General features: G+C 42.0%; 1 protein-coding gene across 3 annotated transcripts in view; it reads right to left on the reverse strand.

Annotated features, from left to right (window-relative positions):
• The window catches only part of TULP4 (TUB like protein 4), a 225,203-nt gene that overhangs the window by 42,533 nt on the left and 156,747 nt on the right, over positions 1–25,923 (reverse strand). For all 3 annotated transcript variants that reach the window (XM_004278894.3, XM_049695450.1, XM_049695451.1), the window contains one exon: positions 24,180–24,341. In XM_004278894.3, coding sequence (XP_004278942.1) covers positions 24,180–24,341 — 162 coding nt within the window. The remainder of the gene's footprint in view (positions 1–24,179; positions 24,342–25,923) is intronic.

The raw sequence follows: 25,923 nt of genomic DNA on the forward strand, positions 1-25,923 counted from the left end.
ACCTTTAAACATGATCTACATTTTTAATGATTGTAAACTTAAAAAAAAAAGAAGCTAAAACAGTTTTCCCCCAAGGCCAGTGATGAATCATCATCGAACGCTGCTTAAAGGAAAAAACAGATAAGACGTAATAGGAACACAGTAAAAATCATTTTAGAAAAAGCTGAATTCTTGGCTGCCAACAGAGAAAATAAACAGTATCCACCAGCATGTCCACAAAGACCTCATGTGACACGGGCAGAGAGAGGCAGACACTGGAGCGGTGGGTCAGAGCCACTGAAGCCCTGGCAGAGGCAGACATTGAATATGCTTCCTGAGCAGTTTGCAGAGAAGATAAATATGGAACGTGACCTCCTGTAACTTCAACTGAAATGTACAATTTACATATTTCAGAAGAAAAAGACGTGTGGGAACCCCACTGTAAGGCAACATCCCAGGAAGCAGGCTTTTCTTCTCCCCTTTCCACATCCTCACCCATTTGTTCAAGCATGTCTGAAGGGCAGCCCTGTACCATGGTGTACGTGAAGGGGTTATTTCATCACCTGTGACTTTCTTTCTCCTAAACGTAGCTCAGTAGCAGGCAAGAGCAAACAATCACTCTTCTCAAGTCCCCAGGATTAAAACGTATCAACCCCAAACACGCTCCCAGACCCCTCCTGTTATGGCTCCCACAGTCTCCACTGGCACAATCACCACTATTCTCATATCTGACTGTGGGATTATTTGATTTGTCTGACTCCCATGCTAGACTGCAAGCTTCTGAGGACATGGACTATGTCTGCTCTGATCGCTGCAATCTCCTCAGGGCCTGTCATATCCGATGACACATGGCAGGGTTTGTGAAGGGAAGGAGGAAATGAAGCATCTTTTGAGTAACACTCACATTTTTCCATTTTGGAGAAGAACAGACACCATCTAATTCCTGAATAAAGGCCTGGTGGCTTAATGAGTTTTCAATGTTCAACATCACAGTAAAGCAAAAGGGGACCAAAAAAACCCAGCTGCCAAATCCCCCGTCATTAATCGCCTCCGACTGCATCTCTCTGGAGAGATGATGCACTGTTAGGATCAGAGAGAAGGAAAAAGGCAACCCTAGCAGTCGGGTTGTCAAGCAGTGATGGAGGAAGTTACTCTGTTTTGGAACAAGTGTGTCAGATAACTGAAGAACACTGATATGACATAAAATCAGATTTTCAAAAATCTCCTCTATTACAAGTTCTTTTCATGCCTAATCATTTCCAATGAGATAAAGCTTCTATGAGCCAAGGACTTCAAGAGAACAAGACAGAAAAGTCTAATAATAATAAATACACACACTGGCAAATGCATCCGTCCCTGCAGCTTCCACTCCTTAATTCTGGTGCTCTGGACAGAATGGTGCCGGCTCCTTTTTCCCAGGCTCTGTCTCCTCTTTTAGGCTTGGCCCCAGACCTCCTTCCCTTTCTAGGAGGTCAGAGTCACGTCCACAGCCTCAAGCACCCCATTCAGGGCTGGCTTCCTGCCCAGGCCATTCCCCTAAGCTCCAGACTCACAGGTCCAACTGCCTGCCAGCCACGTACCCCTGGATGTGTCGAAGGCCAGGCCCTTCAGAATCAACATGTCCCAGATGAGATTCATAACCTCACCCATCCCCTGACCCACACACACAGCAGGTCCTCTGCCAGCAAAGACTGTGGCTTTATCTCCAGTGTCCAGTACGGTGTCTGATACGTTACAGGTGCTCAGACGAGGCTTTTGGGGCCCCCTACACAGAATTAACCTCACTCTAACCATGGCTCCCACAACACTGTTTTTGCATGTCTGTCTTTCCCATTAAACCATGAGGTTCTTGAGGGCAGGTCTGCACCCCCAGGTTCTCCCATGCTGCCTGGCATGAGCGGATGCCCAGTGACTATTAGCAAACAAATTTCTGCCCAAAGCTTTGGCCTTTGCCCAAATTTTCCTACAAATGAAGCAACAACTTCTTTCCTTTCTTCTTTAAACTAAACCAGTGCTCAAATCCTCCCATAAAATTGGCCTCCAAAACACTTTCAGTTATGGATGACATAAATTTCTGTCTCATATTTTTCCTGCTGTTTTCTCTACTGGACTGCAGGCTTCACAGAGGGGCAGGGACAGTGCTCCCTCTGTAAGGGGTGCACTAAGAACCAAAGAAGGTGGTAGAAACCTGCTAGGCCCCAGGCCACACCAGTTCAACGGCGGTCCCTCAGGGACGGGCGACACTATTGCAGGGCACTGTTTAGTATCAATGCAATGTTTAAAAAATTGTGGTATCCACATATAATCTCTCCATTTAAATGTACTCCATTCTAAACTAGTTTTAGATGTAATTATTTTAAAATGTAACACAATTATCACCAGCAATTAAAAACGAACCAAGCCACAGACCAAAGGAGGTAGGAAGAAGACAGCAAATCATTCAAAAGATTTATGTTTTGGAACCAGTGATGACATATATCACCAGTGATTTTACCTTTGGAGACTGGTACGCATCTAAATTCTCGAATAAAGACCATATTAGGAGATTTCAACTATAAAAATATGTGCTTCTGTAACTGTTCACCTTTTTTGTAGTAGACTTTAACCAGTAGCATTGGAACCAGCTACAAAAGGAATTGACTTTGCCCCATTTATTTGCTTTTGTGATTTAAAGCTGGGGGAGAGGATAACAAAGTGATTACAAATTCCTACTACAGGTAGGCCTTGTTTTATTATACTTTGCAGATACTGTGTTTTTTTTTTAATAAATTAAAGGTCTGTGGCCACCCTGTGCCAAGCAAGTGCCAGTTTCCCAGCAAGATTCGCTCACTTTGTGTATCTGTGTCATATTTTGGTAATTCTCACAACATTTCAAACTTTTTCATTATTATATTTTTTAGAGTGATCTGTGATCAGTGACCTTTGAGGTTACTATTGTAATTATTTTGGGGCATCACAAAACATGTCCATATAAGATGGCGAACTTAACTGATTATTTAAATGGCAACAAAGGATCTAGAATATGACATAAACTTAGTTGATAAAGCAGGGTTTGAGAGAACTGACTCTGATTTTGAAAGAAGTTCTACTGTGCATAGAATGCTATCAAACAGCACTGCATGCTACAGAGACATGGTTCATGAAAGGAAGAGTCAACTGATGGGGCAGACGTCACTGCTGTCTCACTTTAAGAACTACCACAGGCACCCCAGCCTTAGCAGCCACCAGCCTGACCAGCCAGCAGCCACCAACACGGAGACAAGGCCCTCCACCAGCCAAAAGGTTACGACTCACTCAGATGATGGTTAGCATTTTTTAGCAATAAAGTCTTTTTTAGGGCTTCCCTGGTGGCGCAGTGGTTGAGAATCTGCCTGCCAATGCAGGGGACACGGGTTCGAGCCCTGGTCTGGGAAGATCTCACATGCCGCGGAGCAACTGGGCCCGTGAGCCACAACTACTGAGACTGCGCATCTGGAGCCTGTGCTCCGCCACGAGAGGCCACGACAGTGAGAGGCCCGCGCACCGCAATGAAGAGTGGCCCCCGCTCGCCGCAACTAGAGAAAGCCCTCACACAGAAACGAAGACACAACACAGCCAAAAATAAAAATTAATTATTTTTTTTAAAAGCCTTTTTTTAATTAGGGTATGTTCATTGTTCTTTTAGACATAACGCTGTTGCACACTTAACAGACCACGGTATAGTGTAAACATAACTTTTATATGCACTGGGAAACCTAAAAATTTGTGTGACTCACTTTACTGCAGTGGTCTGGAAGCAAGCCCACAACATCCCTGAGCTACGCCTGCAGTAACTTCAGCTCCATTGGTGGCAAATGTCTAAATGCACTACTGTGGAGGGAGGAGTGAAGGGACAGGCCGTGATGTCCCTTTGCTCTGTAGAAGGAACCTTCTGTCCTGAGATGCCACCAAAGTAAAGCTTTTGTTTTGAAGAGACCTACCTGTTGGGTTTCAGAACACTAGCTTGTAAATGTGCTTCAAGGCCAGATTTGAGTATTTTGCAACTAAGGAAATAGTCATTGAAATCAGACAGTTGTAAAGGACAGAATTACTCAGTTGATTAACAGAGTATTTCCTGGTTCAAAAAAAAAGATGAAATATAATTTCACAATTGACTATAACATGCATTTCTAAAATGGACATTTTAAGACTTATTCTGATAAATATGGGAAAGAAATCTCACCCAAAATATAGAATAAAAATTTGTATCTTTGGTCCAAACATGTAATTTTGAAGTCATCTCATCTCCTCACTGCAGAATAACTGCTTATAAACTAACCCATAAAGATGAGAGACTATGCTAAGTTCAAAGATTTTCAGAGAAGGAGATATTCTATCTGCCTCAGGTACTGAATTTAATGTTAGATAATTCCCATTGCTAGAACGTTCTTCCCCAAATCTTTCAGGCTCCATTTTAAAGTTTGTTCACCCTTTTAAGACACCTACACATGATTTCTGGGGGTGGGGTGGGGAACAGAATGACTAGAGGACTAATTTAAAAACAGGATACCTCCAGAAGGATACACAGGTAACTGGAAACACCAATTACCTCTGGGAAACAGAAGTGGGTGGCTTGAGGATAGTGGGGAAAATGGAACTTTTCATCATATATCCTTTTGAACATTTAGAATTATATACCATGTGAATATACTATTAAAATATATTTACTACACAGGGAATGAGGTAGAGAGAAAAGTTTCAGGAGCACAGCTCCATATCAGATCTCTGGAGCAGGGTGAAAACACCCAGGCCACTTACCACGTGGTCCTTGGATTGGGAAAGAGGTGCTAGGTGACGCTGAAGTCTGCTTAACCTGTTTGGTAAAGACAGTCTTAAATCTTCTGGGGAAACATCCCTTTCTTTGCAAAGAACTCAGAACTGGGAGTTGGCTGGCTAGGGGTCTGGTTCTATTTTGACTCCTAAATACTTATGTAACTTTGAATTGATCGTTTACCTTCCTGAGTATTTGTTCTCTTCTGTCATCTAAAAAAGGTATATTAGATGAGCTCTCAAATCCTTTCCTGTTTCAAAATGCTCCAAATCTTTGAAACATATCTAAATATATTTCTCAGTATACGGAAACAGTAATTTCCTCCTGTGGCTACTAATAAACTTCAACAAAAGGGCTCAGAGGAAACGATTTCCTGGTCTGAGGACAGTGACGGTCTTCTGACTCAATGGTAGCTGTCAGGGTACACGGTGATGAGGGCAGACCCAAAAGCACCTGTGACTGGTGTCAAAGATCAGTGAAGCCGGACACTAGTCAAGGAGGTAAGGACAGATTTTTACCCAGTAATCACTACTGCAATAAGAAGGAGGTGAACCCAACTTCCACTAGTGCAGACATGACTGCGCATTTTAAAGGGAGAATGAGAGAGCAGCGAGGGAGGCGGGGGCTAGGGCAGAGCCAGGGAAGTGGAAATTTTGCCCAAAGTGGGAGGTGGGGCCTGTCAGTGTCATTAGGCCATCTGGGTTTTGCTAGTTAAGGTCCAGAGACTGGGAGACAGGGGCCCTAGTTTCAGGTGCTGTAATCCTTCCGGCAGCCTCGAGCTTTCCCAGGCAAGAACATCGGAAGGCTGGAGTTGTCATCTTTAGCTACACAGCCTTGCGTGGACAGAAACTATGCTAGTGTTTGTTCAAGACAGAGAGAGAGAGAGAGAGAATGAAACATTTGTGATGCGAATCTAGTTTGACAGGCCAAGGCTGAGGCCCAGTCAAGAAGAGTGGGGCCTGCCTAGAATTTAGTCAGGAGAGTGTCTGTCTGTCACTCTTAGTGACACACATCACCTCCCTCTAAAATGACACCAGGATGTATTCAATGCCAATGGTAGGGCTGTCAGAGCAGCAAGGCATTCGAGGTTTAGGAATGCCAAAGGGAACCCTGGGAAGCTCAATCCTGTAGTGCAGCCATCCGGACAAAGACCGCCATTCCTGCAAGGGCTCTGCGTCAGAACCAAGGCCACTGCCATGCTGTGGTATTAATATAAGCATATGAAGAAAATATAACACTAAACTCACAGGAAATGGACTTTAAAATAATTTAGACTACCAATTTAAAAAAATACATATCTTTTTAAAAAAATTGTGGTAAGAATACTTAATACGAGATCTACACTCATAAATTTTTAAGTGTACAATACAGTTTTAAGTGTACAATATCGTTCACTATAGGCAAAACGCTGTGCAAAAGATCTCTAGAACTTGTTAATCTCGCATAACTGAAACTTTATAGCAACTGAACTTCAATTCCCTGTTCTCCCCTCCCTCCAGCCCTGGGCAACCACAATTTTACTCTCTGCTTCTATGTGTTTGATTATTTTAGATACCTCATATACATGAGATCATGAAGTATTTGGACTTTAGTGACTGGATCATTTCACTTCGCATAATGTCCTCAAGGTTTTTTATTATATTATTTAGCCTTCCTTTTTTTTTTTTTTTTTTTTGGCGGTACGCGGGCCTCTCACTGTTGTGGCCTCTCCCGTTGCGGAGCACAGGCTCCGGATGCGCAGGCTCAGCGGTCATGGCTCACGGGCCCAGCCGCTCCGCGGCATGTGGGATCCTCCTGGACCGGGGCACGAACCCGCGTCCCCTGCATCGGCAGGCGGACTCTCAACCACTGCGCCACCAGGGAAGCCCCTAGCCTTCCTTTTTAAGACAGTATTTCACTGTATGTGTATATTTCATTGTAAGAATATATGACATTTTCTTTATCTTTTCATTCACTGATGGACATTTAGGTTGTTTCCACATCTTGGCTATGGTGAATAATGCTGCAATGAACATGGCGGTGCAAATACCTCTTTAAGACCCTGTTTTCAATTCTTTTGAATACACAGCCACAAGCGGGATTGCTGGGTCATATGGTAGTTCTATTTTTAATTTTTTGAGGAACTTCCGTATCTGCAACGTTTTACATTCTCACTACAGTGTACAAGGGTTCCAGTTCCTCCACATCCTTGCCAGCACTTTTTTTTCTTTTTTTAAGTAACAGCCATCCTGACAGGTATAAGGTGTATCGGACAGTGGTTTTGATTTGTATTTCCTGATGATTAGTCATGTGAGCATCTTTCATATACTTGTTAGTCAATGTAAGGATTCTTTGGAGAGATGTCTATTCAAGTCCTCTGCTCATTTTTTATTCTGGCTTTTCTCTTTGTTTTTCTATACTTTATTAATTTTTCATTATTTTTAATTTTTTTTGCTATTGAGTGGAAGGAGTTCTTTATATATTTTGGATACTAACTACTTATCACATATGTGGTTTGCAAATATTTTCTCCCATTCCACAGGTCGCCTTTTCACTCTGTTAATTGTTTTCTATGCTGTGCAGAAACTTCCTAGTTTGATATAGCCCTACTTCGCTAATTTTGCTTTTGCGGCCTATGCTTTTGGTGTCATATCCAAGAAATCATTGCCAAGACCAATGTCATGAAGTGTCCCCTATGTTTTCTTCTAGGAGTTTTACGGTGTCAGATCTTGTGTTTAAATCTTTAATCCATTTTTTAGTTGATTTTTGTATATGGTATAAGGGTCCAATTTTATCCTTTTGCATGTGGATATCCAGTTTCCTAGAACCATGTATTGAAGAGACTACCCTTTCTTCATTGTATATTCTTGGCACCCTTGCTGAAGATCAGTTGACTACATATGGGTTAGATTTCTGTTCCACTGGTCTCTATGCCCTTGGTGTTTATGCCAGTACCGCAGCGTTATATTTGGCATAGCGTTGTAGTGTACTTTGAAATCAGGAAGTGTGATTCCTTCAGCTTTGTTCTTTTTCACAACATTGTTTTGGTTAGTCTAGGACCTTTGTGGCTTCATCTGAATTTTAGAATTCTCTCCCTATCTCTGTATAAAATGCCATTGGGATTTTGATAAGGATTGCACTGAATCTGTAAATAGATTTGAGCAGTATGGACACTTTAACCATAATAAGTCTTCCCGTCCATGAACACGGGATGTCTTTCCATTTATTGGTGTCTTCTTTAATTTCTTTCCTCAGTGTTTGATAGTTTTCAGTGTACAAGTCTTTCACCTCCTTAATCTAGTTTATTCCTAAGTATTTTATTCCGTTGGATGCAATTGTAAATGGGATTGTTTTCTTCATTTTCTTTTCAGAGAGTTCATTGCTAGTATATAAAAATGCAACTGACTTCTGTACACTGATTTTTGGATCCTGCAATTTTACTGAATTCATTTATTCTAACAGTTTTTTTGTGTATGTGTAGTCTTTAGGGTTTTCTACATATAAAACTATGTCATGATTTCTATTTGAATGTCTTTTCTTTGTTTTTCTTGCCTAACTGCCCTAAGGCTTCTAGTATTTTGTCAAATAAAAGTAAAGAGAGCAGGTATCATCTTGTTCCTGATCGCAGAGCAAAAGCTTTGTTTTTCACCACTGCATATGATATTAGCTGTGGAATTTTCATGTATGGTCTTCGTTATGTGGAATTAATTTCCTTCTATTCCTCGTTTAGAGTTTTCTTATCCTGAAATGGTGCTGGATTTTGTCAAATGCTCTTTTTCTGCATCTATTGAGAACACAGTTCTTATCCTATATTCTGTTAATGTGGTGTATCACATTAATTGACTTATAATGTTGAACATCCTTGCATCCCAGGGGTAAATCCCACTTGACTGTTGTGTAAGATCATTTTAATGTGCTGTTTAATTCAGTTTGCTAATATTCTGTGGAGAATTTTTGCATCTATGTTCATCAGGGATATTTATCTGTAATTTTCTTTTCTTATAGTGTCTTTGTCCGGCTTTGGTACCAGGGTGATGGTGGCCAGATACTATAAAACTCTTAGAGGAACACATAGGCAGAACCCTCCTTGACATAAGGAGAATAATCACAGAAATATATTTTTCGATTCATCTCCCAGAGTGATGGAATAAAAACAAAAATAAACAAATAAAATAAAAAATAAACTCAAAAGCTTTTGCGCAGCAAAGGAAACCACAAACAAAACGAAAAGACAACCCACAGAATGGGAGAAAATATTCGCAAATGATGCTACCAACAAGGGATTAGTCTCCAAAATTTACAAACAGCACATGCAGCTCAATACCCAAGAAACAAACAACCCAGTCAAAAAATGGGCAGAAGACCTAAATAGACATTTCTTCAAAGAAGACATACAGATGGCCAAGAGGCACATGAAAAGATGCTCAGCATCGCTAATCATTAGAGAAATGCAAATCAGAACTACAATGAGGTATCACCTCACACCAGTCAGAATGGCTATCCTCAAAAAATCTACAAACAATAAATGCTGGAGAGGGTGTGGAGAAAAGGGAACCCCCCTACACTGTTGGTGGGAATGTAAATTGGTACAGCCCCTATGGAGAACAGTATGGAGGTTCCTTAAAAAACTAAAAATAGAGCTACCATATGATCCAGCAATCCCACTCCTGGTCATATTCTCTGGAGAAAACCATGGTTTGAAAGGATACATGCACCTCAGTGTTCACTGTGGCACTGTTTGCAATAGCCAAGACTGAAAAAAAAAAAAAAAAAAGATACAAATGAACTTATTTACAAAACAGAAACAGACTCACAGACTTAGATAATGAACTTATGGTTACCAGCGCTGAAGGGTGTGTCGGGGGGGAGGGAAAGATTGGGAGTTTGGGATTGACATGTAGACACTGCTATGTTAAAAAAAAATTAAGAAAAAAATTAAGTTCATTAAAGTAAAAAAAAAATTCTTTTTACCCATTTTGGTTTCTATCCTCACATAAAAATAGCAAACAGTATGTGACACACTATACTATGTATACAATTATTATTAAAATAAACCTGATATGGTATTTAAAATGAAAAAAGTAAACACGTCTGTTAGGTCCACTTGGTTTACAGTGTTGTTAAAGTTCACTGTTCCTCTATGGATTTTCTGTCTGGTTGTTCTATCCAGTATTGAGAGTGGAGTAGTGAAGTCTCCTACCATTACTGTATTGCTATTTCTCCTTTCAGTTCTGTCAGTGTTTGCTTTACATAATAATTTAGTGTTTTATATACTTAGGTGCTCTAATGTTGTACGCATATATATTTATAATTGTTATTTCTCACTGGTTAATTGACCCTTTTGCCTTTATGTTTTTCCTTATCTCTTGTGACAGATCTTGACTCAACATCTATTTTGCCTGATATAATTATAGTCATCCTTGTTCTCTTTGGTTATCGTCTGCATGGAATATCTTTTGCCATCCCTTCACTTTCATCCTATATATGATCTTAAATCTACAGTGAGCCTCCTATAGGCAGCATATAGTTGTATCTTGTGTTTTTTTTCATCCATTCAACTACTTTGTGTCTTTTTATTAGGGAGCTTAATCTATTTACATTTAGAGTAATTATTGATAGGGGAGGACTTATTACTGCCATTTTGTTAACTGTTTTCTGTCAGTCTTTTAGTTCTTCTGCCCCTCTTTTCCTCTCTTGCCGTCTTCCTTTGTGTTTCATTGATTTTTTGTATTCATATGCTTTGATTCCTTTCTCTTTTTCTTTTGCTTCTTTTGCTCTTCTTTTACTTCTATAGGTATTTTCTTTGGTTACTATGGGGCTTACATAAAAGAAATTATAGTTACTCTACTTTTAATTTTCCCCTCCCATTGCATTTTATGTTACTGATGTCACAATTTATAAATTTTTATATTGTGTATCCACTGGCATAGTTTTATAATTATAGTTATTTTTAATAGTTGTCTTTTAACTTTTATTATAATTAAAAGTGATATATCCATCACCATTACAGTAAAAAAATAGTCTGTATTTGTCTATACCTTTATTAGCAAGTTTTGTACTTTCATACTGTTGTTTATCATCCTTTCATGTCAACTTAAAGAACTCCCTTTAGCATTTCTTGTAAGGTAGGTCTAGTGGTGATGAACTACCTCAACTTTTGTGTGTCTGGGAAAGCCTTTATCTCTCCATCACTTGTTAAGTACAGTTTTGCAAGGTATAGCATTCTTAATCGGCAGGTGTTTTTTCATTCAGCACTTTGAATATATAGTCACAACCCCTCCTGGACTGAAAGTGTTATGGCGGTTTCCTTACATGAGACAAGTTGCTTTTTTCTTGCTGATTTCAAAATTCTCTTTGCCTTTGGACTTTTGACAATTAGATTATAATGTATCTCAGTGTGGATTTCTGAGTTCATCTTATTGGGGATCCACGAGGAGCCCTGAATCTGGATGTCCATTTCATTCCCCAGATTTGGGAAGTTTTCAGCCACTATTTCTTTGAATGAACAGTCTGCCCCTTTCTCTCTCTTTTCTTCTGAGACTCCCATAATACATATATTGGTCCATGCGATGGTATCCCACAAGCCCCTCAAGCTTTCTTCATGCTCTCACTCTTTTTTCCTCCTCTGACTAGATAATTTCCAATGACCCATCTTCAAGTTTCCTGATTCTTTCCACTGCTTCATCTAATCTGCTGCTGAAACCCTCCAGTGTATTCTTCATTTCAGTTGCTGTACACCTCAGCCACTCAACTGCTAATTTTTAAAAAACATCTGAAAGCCTCGCTTGGTTCATGCTTTGTTCTCTTGGACTCACTGAGCATCTTTATGACTGCTGTTTAGAATTTTCTGTCAGGTAAATTATATATCTCCATGTCATTGGGGTCAGTGTCTGGAGATTTATCTTGCTAGTCCAAACCACTGTCTTTGTTCTTAGTGGCCCCAAGGTGTATAGAGTATGCTGGGTCATGTCAGTGCTCTAATTCAGAAGCCAGTCCCTTGGGCAGTCCTCAGGAAATCTGAACATTGGATACATGGTCCAACTCTCCCTTCCCCCCAAGCCCCCACCCAAAGTAGGAGCTGGAATCTGGGCTTTTTTTCACCAGCTCACTCTGTGTTGGGCCAGGAGGAGGGGCTGTGTTGAGTGATAGTTCAAACTGCCACCTCTGTTCTCAGTCACCCCGGTGTTCAATCAGCCCTTTGAGACAGATGAGACAGAAGCCAGTGGCTTAGGCTACACCCAGGGAAAAAAATCAGAATATTGGATGTATGATCCAGTTCTTTCCTTCTCTTCCCAGGGAGAAGCTGGGAGTTTTCTCCCAATCATATGGCACTTTGCCAGGGGTGGTGATTACGGCAAGAGGGTATCTCAAATTTTCCTACCAATTCTGATGTGGCTGGTTTCACACACACTTGGGGTGCGGAAGCCTCTCAACTGGTTTCTGGATTTCTCACAAAGGGAACTGGTCTGTGTATTACTGATTTGGTGTGCCTGTTGAAGAAAGGAGGGTCCAGAGCTCGCTATTCTGCCATTCTGCTAACATCACTCCTGCCCAACATAGTCTTTAAAGGGTGTATTAAGTAACAGCCATTGTACACAAAAACTGCCTCCCGCCTTTCATCCTTAACCTGAACTGCCAAATGTAAATTTCAGGGAAGATTTTCTATTTGGCATATTTTATAATTTATCTGTACTGAGTGTTCTATATAGTGATCCAACAATGATCTGAGTCTGGAGATAACAAAGAGCAATTTAATTTTTAAATGACTTAGTTGCCAATGTCACTCAACCAAAACAGCACAAAATAGTACAAACAGTAGTTTCACCTGTTTTTGCTAAAGAAAATCTATTTTCTCCTATGAAGAGCTCAGCAGAATATCCAGAACACACACATACAAACAAAATCCAAAAACGTTTAAACTGTATTCACAGTAGTGTAAAGATAGCCACAATGGGTGGGAGGCCTTCTCCTGATCTCCTTTCCTGAGCATGTTTCCATTATTTTCCTTCATCGTTACTCACATCCTCCTTGCCTATTTTGGCAAGAAGCATTCCTATATATGTTCAGTTCAAGGCTTTAAATAAAGATGAGCTTCCCTTGTACAGTACTTTTTTAGTACATGCACCACTAAAAACTCATGGGAAAATCGAATGGGAAGAGAGGGAAGAGAATCACTTTTTCCACTGGTTTAGATTAAATCTGATTTCAAAGCTATGTTTCCACAAGCCACTAGGCAGGAGCTGTACTCCACAGGTCCTTTAACCTACTTACAGCTCCCTCACGACTGAGGGTCTTCAGAACAAGAATGGTTCACTGAGTTGTTCCTCTAGTGAGTTTGTGGATTAAAAATAATAATAGTAATAAATAATTTGAGTACAAGAGCTTGTGTAAGAGATTTCCATGTTCTTCTCTCACTGTGTTAGCACAATGGCTTTCAAGTCTTTCCAGGGAAGCTAAGACCTATACAGCTCCGTAATTACTACCTAAAAGGACTACATGCAGGCCCCCTGGAGAGGTGGGGGCAGCACTGTGGGGGGCAGTCAGCTGAGTCACTCCAAAAACCAGCACTTACACAGCCAGCAGAGCAGAATATTTTCTTATGGTGAAGAAAAGACTCCTTGCAAATAACAAACTGGGACTCTTTTTATTTTGGTTTTGTTAAGTCTGACTTTTTTTCTATCAATGATCGGGCCTCATCTATGAGACAGTCACTTCCTGTATGTCAAATATCAGTAAATTACTTTTCATTTATAAAACTACGGTGGCAACATCACATTTTTAGCTGAGAAAGTAAAGATTTACACTGCTTTTTAAAGTTTCCTTTATAAACCATTTCCTATCTTACAGTGCAAGACAAAGAAAAACTTCAGAATGAACACCCATCTTCTTGATGTAACAGATGCCCTCCTTTAAAGCCATGGCTAACCCAAGCCCCAGACAAATCATCTACTTTAATCTGACAAGACCTTCTTCAAAGTAAAGATAAGAGGTGGTATGACAGATAACAGCACTGTGGTTACGGAAGGAAATCCCACATTTTGAAGAGATTTATATTGAAATAAGTATGGGTGAAAGGACATGCTGTCTGGGATTTGCCTTAAATACAGCACAGAAAAAAAAGAATAAAGGGATAAAATAGCAAATGTGATAAAATATCTGGGTTCTTTATTTATTTTTGACGTGTTACTGAATTTTTTATAATCAAAGTTTTAAAATTTATAAAATTAAAAAACCCGACAGAATCATTTATTACTTAAAATACTTCGAGGGAGTCAGCAAATCTACTTGAGTTCTGTGTTGGTACTTCATAACCTTATATTTCAGAATTAAATGAATAATTGCTCTTTTCAACCAACTAATGTGTTAAAGCTTTAAGCGTATATTAGTACCATAACAGTTCCTTTTTCACCAATTCATATCTCTGGAAAGATGCTGTACAGTAATGATTTAAATTTTTTTATTTTTAAAATTATTTGAACTAAATGAATTAATCCTGCACTGAAGTATCCCCTTTAACGATCCTGCTACACCACTCAAGTCCTGACTCCAGTCTACTCCAAATGAGAAATAAAGGTCATGTTTCTTACAAAGCGTGTACATAAAAACAGCTTTCATTTCATAGATGTCACAGAGGCACAAAGGGTACTTTTAGAGATTTTTCTTGTTGTTGTCGTCCACGTCACGGCACCGACTGCATTTAAAGTTGTTGCAAAAACGCTGGTGGATCACTGATCACATCAGCAAACACCAGACACTGGATCAGGAGGGACCACATTTTGTGAAAAGCTTACTTTCAGCCGATGAGAGGAGGCTTGGAATCTACCATTTGTATCCAAAAGCAAAAAGAATAAACCTCTCTTCCTCGGTTAAAAACAACAAAAACAACACACCAGGATGGAGACCAGAGGAGAAGATTTCACCCCACTCACATCTGCGTGTACTAAGACTTGAAAATTGGAAAGCCTTTTCTTGGGGCTGTTTAAGACGTACCAACCCCAGACCCCTTCTAGTTTATTTGAAATCATGGCTTGAAGTGTCTAAGAAAATATTAAGTCTATTTAAGTATTTAAGACTTGCTTTGAAAACGGTTTTAGTATTCAGTACCAGGTTTTAAGCTTTAGTATATAAACAAACATTACCTCTACTCGTGGAAAACTAAAGTCTGGACGTTTAGCAAAAAGATGTATTAGGTGAAGAATTCCCATTTCACACCAAACTGCCTTCTAAACGAGGGCAATTTCTACAGAATATTCTTTTAAATAGGAAAGATTTCCTTACATGGATACTTTAAGTATAATTATGATTACAAAAACTCAGTTCACCTACATTTTAACATCTAGTATATAAAGTGAAGAATACCTGTATTTCTTTAGGACTATTAACATCAGTAGCAAACACTTAAATATTCCAGCTATGTGACAAACGTTTGTTTCCTAACAGAACATTCCAAAGGAGAAACCACTGGTTATTCATTATAATTGAAGGTCAAGCATAATATGTGTCTACTGAAATAATAGGTTCCACTTGTAAGACTGTGTCTGTAAATCCTTTGGAGCAGAAAATTTGTTTTCATAGTCTCCTTCTCTCTCTTCTATTGTATAGGATCGTTCTCCTGTTTTTGAAGTTCATCATCATCACACAATAACCTCTGCTGTATAATTTAGTCATAGTTTGTATCTGTCGTCGCCTGGATAAACTCTACAAAGTAATTATCAGTACTTCCAAATTTTATGAAGAACAAGTATTTGCCTTTATGATTTTTAAAAATATTGACCTGTGTCCTCATTAAAGGAAAAGAGCCTTAAAGTGTCCCTCCTATGGCTATAGACTTCCTGAATGTAATTCCAGGATGTTCTTCATGAATTTTTATCGGGAATGATGTCACCAAGCTGGTGAAACCGTCATTCCTGACTTTGCTCCCCTGCACCAGAAGAGTAACTAGTAACTATTCACCATACCACCGAGAGAATCCTAGTGAGGCTAAGTGCCCGCCCTGCACCATGGAGACCCAGGTCTGCAATACGGTAACGGTGGTGCATAATTCACTTACAACTGAAGTTAAAAAAATGAATATATGTCATAGGCACACTGGGGAAAGAGGAGAATTTCAGAATATTGACACTGAAAAGTCTGTTGGCTCAGGATAAAAAAATTCTCATTACTGTAAAGAAGAGATGGAAGAGAGGGAAAAAGAGGGGTCAGATATGACATAGGAAGAAAAAAGGAAAAAAATCTTAGGGCGGGGTGGTCTGTGAAGACGTCATCAATCCTAACCCGCCGTCCTCAGGCAGCACTGCAGGGCCACCATGCCAGGAAACGGAGACATGTAATCTTGCAAAGGCCTTCCTCCAAGGAAACCACGCAGATTTTCTTGGTACTATATCCTAAGAGCTAATAATTGTCCCTGAGTTGAATTTTCTATACTGTGAATCACGATGAAGCTGACGATTCATATTCAGAAACTGTTTTTGGATTTGAGTAGGAAGAAGAATTCAGTTATTAGGATCCTCACTCAAACTGCTTTCTAAAGGAGGGATAACCACACAGCCTAAGAAATTAAGAAAAAACCCAACAACGCCCCACCCCACCCCTCAATCCAACCAGCCTTAAGTAATGAAAGATTCCACACAAGTATCACGAGATGTGAAAAACCAAAAAATTAGACTTTTCTGTATGAAACGGTTATGAATGAAAAACTAATGCTGGGCCCTCCCAGGACAGCCTATGTGGGGCAAACCAAGAACTCCTCTCATGACTGTGTGGTACCTGAGGACAGGAGGAAATATGGCAATTCCTTAGGTGAGGATAAGGACTTAATCATCACCAGGCGGAGAGGAGGGGGAGGCCGGCGCTTCTAGAGGAAGCGTTCTTCCCGCACTCACTGCATGGCTGCACTACTGCAGCACAGGGAACAATGAGGTGTGGCCCCTGCCCTCACATCTGGTAAGAAAGAAAATATGCAACCAACAGTTACAACACAATGTGGAAAATGTTACAAAATGCGCTCTTGGTGTACAGGAGGTGCTCCTGGAACACTCCAGAGTCTAATTAGCTCTGCCTGGGCTGGAGTGGAGGAAGGTGGCAGGGAGCAGACTGTACAGAGGAGGTGACGTTTGAGTTGACCCTTCAAGGACGACTGGAAATTGACTGGACAGACAAGAGGCAAGGGCAGAAGCAACAGCACGCTCGCAAGTAGGAAAGCAATGTGAGCTTGGGAAATCAAACTGGTCCACTAGGGCGAGTGTGAAGGGGAGAGCAGGGGCAGAGAGAAGCCTGGAAAGGTACGAGGGGTTGCGTGATGGACTGAACACCTTCCCGAACCCCACTCAATTGAGGGGTAACGAGCGTGAAACTCTAACAGAGAACTGGAGAGAACAGGTCAGCGGAGAGGTCAGCAGACAGAGAAGTCAGCACTTAGAAACTGACAGCACATGGGCACGTGGTAAGTGACAGGGTAGACCAGAGCGAGCTGAAGCCCAAAGCTACATGAGGAAACACAAGAGTAAGCTGATTAGGGTCACCTTCCCAGAGTGGACTGGTTGGAAGCCTTGAAAAGGAATGGTTAGCCCTCCGCATCTCCTCTCCTACCCAGGCAGGTGGGTACGCATCTTACTCTCTGTGAAGGGGCTGAACAGAAGGCCAGACACAACTCAGGGGCCTAGGGTGAAAAACCCAGCAACTGAATGCTAAAACGGAGCCCACTTCAGCCACCAGGTAAGACGCACAGGCAGCCAGCCTCCAACACTGCCACGGTCAGGAAGAAGATTGCTCAAAGACAGACTCTGATGTCCAGATGGGTCTTCCAAGCAGAAGGACAGGTCCACTAATTACCCCATTCCACAGGCTTCCAAGTACTTTTTAGTATCCACCTCTTAAATATGAGCAGACAACCAAGGATCACCACACATTTGAGAAAAGCATCTAACATGAAAAAGAGAAGCCAAAACAAAACCAGAAAGAACCTGGAGGAGAAAGACAATGAAGAATACAAAAGAATACTTCAAATCAGGGCTTCCCTGGTGGCGCAGTGGTTGAGAGTCTGCCTGCCGATGCAGGGGACGCGGGTTCGTGCCCCGGTCCGGGAAGATCCCACATGCCGCGGAGCGGCTGGGCCCGTGAGCCATGGCCGCTGAGCCTGCGCGTCCGGAGCCTGTGCTCCGCAACGGGAGAGGCCACAGCATTGAGCATACCGCAAAAAAAAAAAAAAAAAAAAAAAAAAAAAAAAACCTTCAAATCAATATCCTCACGTTGTTTTGTTCTCCATGAGATAAGAATAAAATGAATTTTTTTTAAAGAAAGAACAATCAGAAAACAAAACAAAAAGAGCTCCTAATAATTAAAAATGTGATAGCATTAATTTTTTAAAAGTCAAAGAAAACTTGGAGGATATAGCTCAGGACATCACAGAAAACAAGATTAGGCAAAGAAAAGAAACAGGACGAGAAAAGATATTAAAATCAAATCATCAACCTAAAAGAACATCATCTGAATAATACGATTTCCAGAAAGAGAAAAGAAAATATCACAGAACTAAGACAAGTCCTTGGAGGCGAAGGACAAGTTGGAAAATGACCACCATGTCCCAGCCAAACAGGTGAGAGAGACAAAGCACAGCATCTTGAAACATACAACACCCTGAAGACACGTTCCACCAAAATGAGGGGACAAACCACAAAAATAAAGGTGCTCGTCCCAGAAACAGGAGGAGATGAGGGAACGGGTGCTCAGGATGCCAGGTGTGCTGCAGGCCAAGAGCAACCGGTTCAGGCCGGAGCAGGCGGCTGAGGGCCCAGGGAGGGGCAGCGCCAGGAAACAAGTGAGTCGGATGTACCACTTGGGGTGGTGGAACATTTCGGAGGAGATTTTCAATTTTTTGGAGAGCAGAGGGCTTAATTTGTGATTGGTACACAGAAAACTAAGGAAATAAATAAAGCAACTTGACTAATTCTGGAAAAAGCAAATGACTGCATGAGGAAGGCAATGCTATCCTGGTTCTTCTGTGTGCGAGTCGGGCCTTCAGCGAGAAGACAGAGCACACTGGGAGGATGGGAGGTGGGGGGCGGGCAGCCGTGGAAGGGGGCCTTCTGAGACAGCCAGTCCTCATCTCCCATGTGCAAAGTCAGCAGAGAAGACCTGAGTCCAAAGAAAGATCCAGATCTGGCACATAAGCCTGTAACTCAGAAATGCGGAGGGAAACACAAGCAAAGTGCTGGCCACAGGGAGCAGGGATCTGGGAGCGGGAGGGGCGGTGCAGGGAGCTGAAAGGTGCTTGTGTTTTGTGGTTTTTAAAAAACATTCATTATAAACCCAGTAGTACTATCTGACTTTTAAAAACTACAGCTCTTTAATAAAAATTAGTAAAATTAAATAGGAAAGGAAGTTAGAGGGGAAGCAGACTGTGCAGAGAGGGAGCAGATTCCCATCCCAACAACACATCTAAAACTAACGTAAGTGGGGCTGCCCCGGGCTCTGCTGGGTGCTCTCCACCCCCTCCTCCCCGGGCCGTAGGCCACCCCCAGCCCCAGGAAGGCAGATGCACAACTCCCTGAGGAATGCAAACCGTGTGCAAGCCACTGCGGTGGCCAAGGGGAACCTTCGAGTAACTTCAAAGAGCTGAAGAGCCACTCACTCCCTCACTGGACACGAACCAAGAAAAATGCAGCCCAGTTGGCAGAAGCAGCCACCGGACACGACAGAAGGAACCAGCCAAGGGACGAAGCTGCAGGAGAGGAGCGGTGGGAAGAACCTGGGAGTCCCCAGATCAACCAGCCCTACTCCAGAATTCTAGGTACGTGGAGCCTTACCTACCTTCACGGACGTTAGTCTGAGCACAGTCATCTGCCACTTTTAAATACAAATAAATCAATTCCTGGCCTTGAAGTATTTAGGAAGTGGACTCAGTAGGGTTTAGTGACTACGTAGAGGGTGCAGCTAAGGAAGAGGGAAAGGCAAGCACAGCTCCCAGTCGGGGGCGTAAGTGATCAGCAATTAGAGGAGCAGGGCGGGGACGAGGACAGACCAGAGAGTGCGGACCACACGGGATTCCAGCAGGGTCTGCGGGCAGCCAGGGCTCAGTGTGAAGGACCAGAGGGAGACGTGAGCACAGCACAGAGCTGGGGAGCCTGAGATGCACACGTGGCAGTGGAAGAAATCGCCCCGAGGACAGGCAAAAAGGGGGAAGGCCAAGGGTGGAAGCCCAGAAAGCGTGGAAGGAGCTCGGGAGCCCGAGGTGGCAGCGCCAGCACAGGGCAGCTGGGGAAGGTTTCCAGGAGCAGGCGAAGGGCGGCACTGGGAAGGGGAAGACGAGGCTGGGACAGGGGCTGGATCTGGCCAGCAGCGACCAGAGAGCACGAAGCCTGGACGTGTGGCCTGGGGCCGAAGGGGCCGAGCAGTGGGGCAGCAGCCAAGGGAAGCCGCGGGCTGCTTGGAGGGAAGCCTTCACCCGAGGCAGGAGCCCAGAGAGAAGATGCTCCAAGACTGGGGGCCCGGGGGCAGGCGACCTGAGTAGCAAGTGTGGGGAAGCGGCAAGAAAGGCCAGCAGGCCAGGACTGGGTTTAGTGGGAAGGACCACTGGCTCGGGGAGGGAGGCTGCAAACGCCGGGACTGAATGAGTCCTGTTTGATCAGGGGCTGCACTGACTGTGTGCAAGCAGGAGTCGCTAACGTGCCTCACGTGCACATGGCTCTGACACCCGAGATCCGTTACAACGAATCCAAACATGGCTGGCGCACCCAGACCATACACGTGCCTCTCGTGGGAGCTGTGACAGAGAAGCGGCAACTGGGACAAGAATGGGACAAGGCCAGCAGCCTGAGAAGTCCTCTGCAGAACCCCTGGTCCCCACCACAGAGGGATGTTTCTGGGAGCCGCCTTCTTGGAGTTCTCCCAGGAAGGGCGGAAAGGAAAGGAGGGAGAGTTTTCTTCTTGTGCTCAGAACTTTAACCACAAAAACCTTCTTCATCTAACCTAAATCCGTCAGATATAAGTTTGAGGCTTTTTCCTCTGTCCTGCTCTTGCGGACACGGATCCACCAGCTGCTCACCCTCCTCCTGGGACAGCAGTGCTAACTCCTAGACACGTGCTGGCTCACGTGCCAGCATCTCTACCTTTTTTTTTTTTTTTTTACATCTTTATTGGAGTATAATTGCTTTACAATGGTGTGTTACTTTCTGCTTTATAACAAAGTGAATCAGTTATACATATACATATGTTCTCATATCTCTTCCCTCTTGCATCTCCCTCCCTCCCACCCTCCCTATCCCACCCCTCTAGGTGGTCAGAAAGCACCGAGCTGATCTCCCTGTGCCATGCGGCTGCTTCCCACTAGCTAGCTACCTTACGTTTGGTAGTGTATGTATGTCCATGCTTCTCTCTCACTTTGTCACAGCTTACCCTTCCCCCTCCCCATATCCTCAAGTCCATTCTCTAGTAGGTCTGTGTCTTTATTCCTGTCTTACCCTAGGTTCTTCATGACATTTTTTTCCCTTAAATTCCATATATATGTGTTAGCATATGGTATTTGTTTTCTCTTTCTGACCTACCTCACTCTGTATGACAGACTCTAGGTCTATCCACCTCATTACAAATAGTTCCATTTCGTTTCTTTTTATGGCTGAGTAATATTCCATTGTTTATATGTGCCACATCTTCTTTATCCATTCATCCGATGATGGACACTTAACGGAAACACGTCTCAAGTTCTCCACAGCCAGCTGAAAGGCTCTGACAGTGAACTGATACTCAGCTAAGACTCAAAGCGAGCTGGATGCATATTTGTAAATATTCATGTCTGAAGAGGCACAGTGTTCACCCAGACCCCCCAGAAAAAATGAGGAAAATACATGACAAACAGGAAAATGGCTAGATTTCAAACTCACTGCTTGTAAAACTGTACTGCTTACATTTTGAAGAGTTAACAGGAAGCAGCCTAAAATCCCATTACGATCAGAACTGTCTCAAGATGTGAGGAGGCGCCCTGGAGGCTGTTTTACTCTACAGCAAGGGCAGAAGGTTCTCAAGGAGAAGAAAAGAGATGTAGCCGGCTTCTTGCAGGCCACACCTGAGACTGTCCCAATGTCAGAGCTCAGGGCATTAATTACAAACATTATACCGTCTTCACACTCTTTTCTCATCAATAATTTTCAAACTAAGCAAAAGATACGAAAGAATGACAGAGACGGAGGGAGGAATGTCTCAGTTCAAACACGACCCACAGAGCGTCCCACACACCTCTTCCCTGTGTAAAATTCCTCCAAGGTCTGCAATCCTTTTTATAAAGGCAATGGAGCTCTTTCCTCAGATGAAATCCCACCTGCTGGCCCTCAGTACAGAACCATAAAAACAGCCATCCAGACAGAGGTGTGGGCCAGGAGCCCAACCATCTGCAAAGCTGCTTTGGGGTCCTGCCGACAGGCCTAGGGAACCCAGTCGAAGCTGCAGCCCACCTCGCTTCCATCCCCCGCTCGACACCATGCTGTCTGCCACCTGGGCAACCATGTTGGACGCAGAACAAGGCGCTTGTGGGCCTGCCTTCTCCAGTGGCCCAAGGCCCTCAAAGGCAGGTGCTGCCTCTCACACACTGTGTCCCCAGCCTCTCTGGGTCCCATGCCTGTCACACTCCAGGTGTGCAGTCTGCTGGGGACACTGTCCAGCACAGCTCAGAGGGGACGGTGATATGAGCCTCATGGTTCCATCACTCCAGGTGAGGGAAGAATGTGAAGCCGAGACTTCCTCTGACATATTCTTAACTGCTTTCGCATCTGTTCCCTCATCTGATCATTATAAAAGCCCTGGGAATTAGGCAGGAAATAATTCACACCCCTTGTCACAGAGGAGGAAACTGAAGCAGGGAGAGGTTAAGTATGTGTGCAAGGTCACTCACTGGGCCACGGCACGCATCTCTGAGCAGACTGCAGGGGCAGTAAAATCCTACAAAAATAAAATGCTGTAATAAATAAGTCCAAGTGCTTCACACAGAAACACACATGTGCTACTGGATACTAAGATGCCTTTGGGGGATGGGGAGGGAAGAAACTCAAGAGTTGAGACTACTACCTCTTTGTAATTCTCATAACACTAATTTTGAGAAGAGAAAAAAATACTGAGCATTTTTACTTGAAAATAAAATGGAAACATGAAATATACAGTGATAAGAAGTCACAAGAAGCAATTCATTAAAAAAAAGAAAAATAAAAAAGGTTCCCCCAAAAGTTATGGTTTCATATTATACTGTTTGATTTTACCACCATTAAACTGAAATCTCAAGTATAAAATGTTCTGGCATTTTAGGGATTCTCCTGTACTTGGAAAACACAAATTTTACATTTACAAAGGTTTTAACTAGTCAACCCTTATATTAAAAAATGAATTATCAATATATAATTTTATTAGGTTATTATACATCATTTTATCATGAACGTAAAATAGGCACCTTAAAGAAAAACTTGAAATTAGGTTTTAAAAATGACCCAGAGGCTCACCATAAAATAACCACCTACATGCGGCATTTTGATTAATTTCCTTCCAGTTAGTTTGACAATGTGGGTAGTTTCCTTCAGTTGTTTTATGATGTGGTAATCACACCACATACACCATTTCGTATCCTGGTTTTTCTCCTTAACATTATATCATAAGAGCTCTTTCAGATTATTACGTCATCTTTATAACCACGATCTCTAATTTATTGGACTACTATATGATCCTTTAAGTGGTTATACCACAGTTTACTTAACCAGTCTTCTATTTTCGTACTACTAGGCTGTTGCCAAATTTTTACTATCATAAATAATGCTTTAACGACCACAACTTTTATTTTCTTCCCATTTTGTCTCTTTTAGATAAATTCCTAAAGCATATCACCAGGTCAAAGCAGATGATAATTTTTTAGACTTGCTTAAAAATTGTATCAAATCTTTGCCACCCCAAAGACCGAATGCATATTATTACCAGCAATGAATGAAAATACTTACGAATGATCAATAGAATCATGGGTATCATTTTCTTTGTTAATAAGTGAAAATATACCCTCTCACTACGCTATTTCGCATTTTTTCCCTGAGAATACATACTTTCCCACCATGATTACTGACTGGTTGAACTTCTTTTGTGAACGATTTATGTCCATTATCCATTTATCAATTGGCTATTTATGCAGATTTTAAAGTAAATTTGTATGAGTATTTTCTATAATTAAACTGTTAACTCAGTATTCGCAGTATTGGTGTGGAATGTTATTTCCCCAACCTATTAACACATGAAATGTTGGTGTTAATTTTTACCTGGACAAGCTCAGTGTTCTTTCCCTTTGTCATTCTTTACCAGCCTTTGAGACAGCGCTCCTCCCCCCCTCCCCCCACCCCGTATTAGTACTTAACGCTTTTCCCCCTCAGCTCACGTCGTTTTAACATGACACATCATGTTCAAGAGGCATTACCTGTTGGTCATCGGGCGTCCATATGCCGCATGTGATTTGACTTTCCAAGTTGATCTCAGATGACCAGTGTCTTTGTCCACTGACAGAACCAACCAGGACAAACCCATCTCGATACGAAATAAGTGCTTGAGTCCCATCGTGGCTCCACGTGAAATCACTCACCTTTGGGACACACAGATAAAAGGAGTCAATTTGTAATCTGAAAGGGAAAGCACTTTTATCAAAGACTAGACGTAGTCATTACCTTAGCCTTTGGCTAAGATCGAGATGGCCTTAAAGAGACAATATGTTGTTGCATGTATTTTAACAATAACACATAAAACACATTATTTGAAAAGCATATGCCAGCGTGGAGGTGCTAAGTGTGTCACACATGGTAATTCATTAAGCCCATGGTAATACCTCCCACAGCGGAGGGAAGTAACTTCTCCTTGGTCTCACAGGGCTGGCGAGGGGCAGAGCGAAGAATGATCAAGGGTTGTGCGGCTCCAGCATCCTTGCTTTTAGACACTGTTCTACGGCCTGCCCCTTATAGTACCAGATTCTCCATCAGTGTCTCGTGGTCACTTATCAAGATAGTAAAGCTCTCAGTTTCTGATTATATACGTTTCTCAGTCTTGCTAACAACATTCCCGCAATCAAAATGAGAAATAATCTCTAACCGGAACACATTACTTATACTTGGGTGTTCAGTTCTATCAAATGCATTTATTCAAAGGACCACATGTTTTTCCTCTTTTAATCTATTACTGCAGCAAATTACTTCCATGGATTTCCCAGTTTTATGCCATCCTTACATACCTAGAAGAAGCCCAACTTCGAGGTCAAGTATTGTCCTTTACACATACAGTTGAAGTTGATTACGTGTTTGGGATTTCCACATCTGTATTCACGAGTGAGGCAAACTTGTGATTTCATTTTTTATAACGTCTTTGTTTGAATTTATCAGGGTTAATGCTGACCTCTCAGAATGAGTTAGAGGGTAGTCCCTTTTCTTCCATGGCCAGGAAGAATTTGTATAAACTGGGCCGACCTGTTGCTTCAAAGTTTGGTGGAACATGCCTGTGAAACCATCTGGCTTTGCACTTTTTTGTGGGATGATTTTTAATCATTGCTTCAATTTATTTAATAGTGTTAGCAGCAGGCAAGCTTCTCTTTTTATTTCTTCTTGAGTCAGTTCTATTAAAATATTATTTTAGGAATTTGTCCAGTTCATGTAAGTTCTCAAAACTGTTGGCAAGTAGTTGTTAATAGTACTTATTATCCTTTTAAATATCACCTTTAGTGAGCTATAATTTATGTGCAATAAATAAAGTTCCCCTTGGCAGTCAATTCCCTGCCCTCACCCTGGGTCTGAGGCAACCAGTGACCTAACTTCTGTAACTAGCTGCTTATTCTAGGAATTTCGCATGAATAGAACCACACAGTATGTTCACTTTTCTTTATGATTGCTTCTACTCAGTATAATAATTTTGAGAGTATTCTGATTTCTTGTGTGCATCAGTAGTTCATTCCTTTTTATAGATGAGTAATATTCCATGGCATAAATATACCACAATTTATTCATCTCCCCAAAGGGCTGGGCGTTTGGGTTGTTTCCAGTATTTGCTTATTACAAAATTGCTATGAGTATTCACGTGCAAGGCTTTCTGTAGGCACATGGTTTCATTTTTCTTGAGTAAATACCTAGGAATGGAATTAACCGCTGTCATATGGCAAGTGTATGTTTAAATGCCTAAGAAAT

This window comes from Orcinus orca, chromosome 12, assembly GCF_937001465.1.
Source record: "Orcinus orca chromosome 12, mOrcOrc1.1, whole genome shotgun sequence".
Taxonomy (NCBI): domain Eukaryota; kingdom Metazoa; phylum Chordata; class Mammalia; order Artiodactyla; family Delphinidae; genus Orcinus; species Orcinus orca.